The sequence below is a fragment of the Cenococcum geophilum genome (assembly GCF_001692895.1).
Source record: "Cenococcum geophilum 1.58 unplaced genomic scaffold K441scaffold_38, whole genome shotgun sequence".
Classification (NCBI taxonomy): Eukaryota; Fungi; Ascomycota; class Dothideomycetes; order Gloniales; family Gloniaceae; genus Cenococcum; species Cenococcum geophilum.
This window is the reverse complement of record NW_027137596.1, coordinates 1,341,846-1,345,454: the sequence shown is the minus strand read 5'-3', so window position 1 is coordinate 1,345,454 and position 3,609 is coordinate 1,341,846. Positions and strand designations below refer to the sequence as shown.

Sequence of the window (3,609 nt, the reverse complement as noted above, 5' to 3'; positions counted from 1 at the left end):
ATAAGTAGCTTATACTACGGATTGCGGCTTAGATTCTATAATGTTATAAAAGAAGGTTAATACTAAATAAGCTAATTACTCTTTTAACCAAAGTAAATATATGCTAGCAAGTTGGGTAAGGCGTTATAAGTTCTAATTGCTAAGGGCACAGCTAAAAAAGATGTAATTGTTCCGATTAATACGCAGGAGCTAGGTAGACGGTTTTAAAGGATATAAAGAAGCGTTAGAGGCGGAGGAAGAATAGATACTAATTAGTGCTTAAGCTCGCCTCGCTTTAGCTTATTCCATTCCACTCCATTTTACTTTATTTTATTATAATTCTATATCTTGCTCTATTCTACCTTACTTTATAACTATCCTATTTTCCCTTATATAATATAAAAGAAGGCAGATATAATAGCTCTAATTAATATAGTCGCTTGCAAAATCGGCTTCTGGTTGCTTAAAGGTATATTAAAGTCTAAAACTTAGCTAAAACGAGATAAAATGGAGTGAAATAAAATATGGGCTATAATAAGACGATATAGTCTAAGCGTTCTACTAGCTAACATATAGCCATGCCCTAACGGTTAAGATCTCCCTTATATACCTATTGGCTAAACTAATCCCTATATAACACGTTCTAATATATAGGCGCTAAAATTGGAACCTAAATCTATATAAACTACATTTACCCATACCCATCTCACTTTATTTAAATATTACATTTTACTTTATTAAATTTCACTCTATTATATAAAGAGGGTTACTAGCTATAATATTCTAGATCCGTTTCTAACTATAGACTAATACATAACTTCCGAGGCGGGTTAGTTAACCCTACTAAGTTCCAATACGGAAATTAATAGATTCCTTATTAAGATCGATAAGAAAGTTAAGTAATTAAAAATAAATAGTATAATATGTGGCGATTAAGCACTCTTAAAAAACTCCCATCTTAACTTTATTTAGGGCAAGCCTATTAAGGAGCCTGGCGGCCAAAATACAACGAAATAGCGGAAGGCCTAAGCCTGTTACGTATACACGGATATCTAGGATGCAAACAATCACGTCTTTCTTACTGTGGTATTAGTTATCCCGCCAACGGAATATACTAAAATAAGCTTTGACATTATTGTAGAGTACCTTATTTGCCTTAAAAACTACAAACCATATCGTCTAAACTTAAGGCCTGCAGCTAAAAAGTTCTTTAAGTTAACAGCCGCAGAATAGGGCTTCACTAGCAGCCATAGTTACCTTAGTTTTATACAAGCCTTATTTCCTTAAAGTACGAACCCTTCTTTTATATATAATATTATACTAACTGGATTAGTATATGTTAAGCTTTAACCTGCGAAATATAAGCAAGATAAAGGTATATAAACCTCTATTCCCCGTTTAAGGAGAGAGTATAACTAATTATAGCAGCGTTGCTAAATTAATAAGCTGGACCTAATAGAGAACCTTAGTTGACCAGAGCCGAAGGCCTAGGCTTAGGTGCGTAATGATTAATTAGTTACGTAATTGGTGCTTAGTATTTAACTATTGCTAGCCTAAGACTTTTGGTTATCGGAGAGGCATTTTAAAGCTCTAATCCCTTAGGACGCTTATAAAACGCTTAGTATATAAGTCTTAGGTACTTATTAATTTATTACTTATATATCTTAGAGTAAGATTTATTATAAAAGGAAAGTATAATCTTATCTAATAATCCTAAAACCAACGGTTAGACACCTTGTTCCCTAAATTTAATATATTAATACTTATCTAAGATAGACGCCTCTCCTAAGAGTCCTCTAAGCGCCATTATGCTAGCATATTATTAAGTTACAGATAAACTATTATCAAAGCGTCCCCGGTTAGAATTACAGCAAACTTTAGGTCTATAAAATAACCTTTAATAAGATATTGTATCTGTGGTTAATATTAAACAGAAAATCTAATATTGCTAGGGAAGGGCTAGTACTTTTCTTTCTTATTTATAAGGCACTATATAATTAAAAATCTCCCTAAGCTATTTTGTACTAGGATGCAGACGAGTAATTTATAGAGAAAGGAAAAGAAGAGAGGAGGACTAGTAGTTATAAATTGCCTATTTATATACCTGCCAGAAACGGAAAATAAGGACGCTCTCTTTATACTTAGAATCGGCTACTAAGATAGATTTAACATCTCTAATTTATTTGGTTTAGGGGACCTAGATATTTTAAAAATTTAGGAAAATGCTATAGAAGAAGCTAAAGATTAACTCTTATCTATAAATAAATGGTATATATTACTTCGGATCACCACTTATTACTACCTCTTTTTAAACTTAATCCGTGCCTATATTACGTAACATTTATACCTAGCAAGAACCTCTCTTACTACTTATCTATCTTCTATACCTAATTTTTTAACTAGCTTCCCTTTGCTGTTTTAAATATTGCATAATCTGCCTTTAAATGTTATAGTTATATCCTCCGTTATATTAAATTTACGAGCTCTAATCTCCTCCTATTCCCCACTAAGCGCTTTATCCCCGGCCTTAGCGGATATAATCTATATAGCTAGAAGTATAACCGCGTAAGTTAGCGGGACTGGTGGCTATAAAGGACAGGTGTTCTATAGATATAAAATATTAAGCAAATATTATCTTTTATAAAGCGTTTTTAATTACGGATAGCCGTCTAAGGAGAAATAGCAGCTAATTTAGTAATTTGTTTTAGAATAAAAGGCCGTAAAGTATATGCGTATTAAAGCATAACTATTATAGAAGATGTAAGTAATTAGGTATATACTGCGCGAAATAGCTAAGCTAATATTTACCTTAATAGTAAAAATAGAATTGCTAGATAACTATAAGAGGCGGAATATAAGAAATATAAAAAGAGGTGGATTATAGGCTTAAACGGAGAGCAGCTTTATGGAATAGCGTTATAAATGATTAGTAAAGTAGGGTTAAAGGAAATTTATAAGGGAAAATAGATATATTACTACAGTTAATAGGTTTATAGTTACTTAGTCATTAGTGCCTAATAGGAAGGCTTATTTAAAAGAATTGCTAAGTGGGCTAAGCTGCGGCCGGATTTGCTCTGCCCTACTATTAAAGCTTTCTAGCGCAGAATATTATGTGTATAATTAGGCCACCAGCTAAACAGTAGAATGGGTAAGGCGTCCGCTATAACGCGTATTTTAGCTATATATTGGAGTCACTAAATACACATAGCCCCTCTACTAACTAAAATATCTTATAAGGATTGGATTCTTGTGGCTCGTTCTTATTCGTAAGGTAAATTAACTATAGCCAGTTTATGCGCCTTTACGTTATATATATAAGTTAATTAATTATTAACGCCTAACTTTATATTATTCGGACTACCGCTTGGTTTTAGCTATATTATGTGATTTAAATTAGCTGGCTAAGTCGTAAACCTAGTTTCAGCCTCGCATTCTCTATTGTTTATAGCGTTGTAAATAGTAATAGGTGGCTCTTGCTTACCGCCCTTGAAAAAGTGATTATCTTATAGACCTTTTTATGCAGTCCTTATATGATAGGAAATGCGCTATAAATAGATTAAGCCAGAAATGGAATATATAATAAGAAATGTTGATTGCTAACCAGCACCAAAAACACCGGTCCTATTGGCA

The 3,609-nt window shown here is 32.7% G+C and overlaps 1 protein-coding gene across 1 annotated transcript; it reads left to right on the top strand.

Moving 5' to 3' along the window:
- Positions 1-1,035: 1,035 nt before the first annotated feature.
- Positions 1,036-1,212, top strand: K441DRAFT_574113 (uncharacterized protein; the record flags this gene model as incomplete). Its single annotated transcript, XM_067644090.1, has 1 exon — positions 1,036-1,212. A coding segment is annotated over one exon (177 nt), but the record flags the coding sequence as incomplete, so codon positions are not given.
- Positions 1,213-3,609: the final 2,397 nt, after the last annotated feature.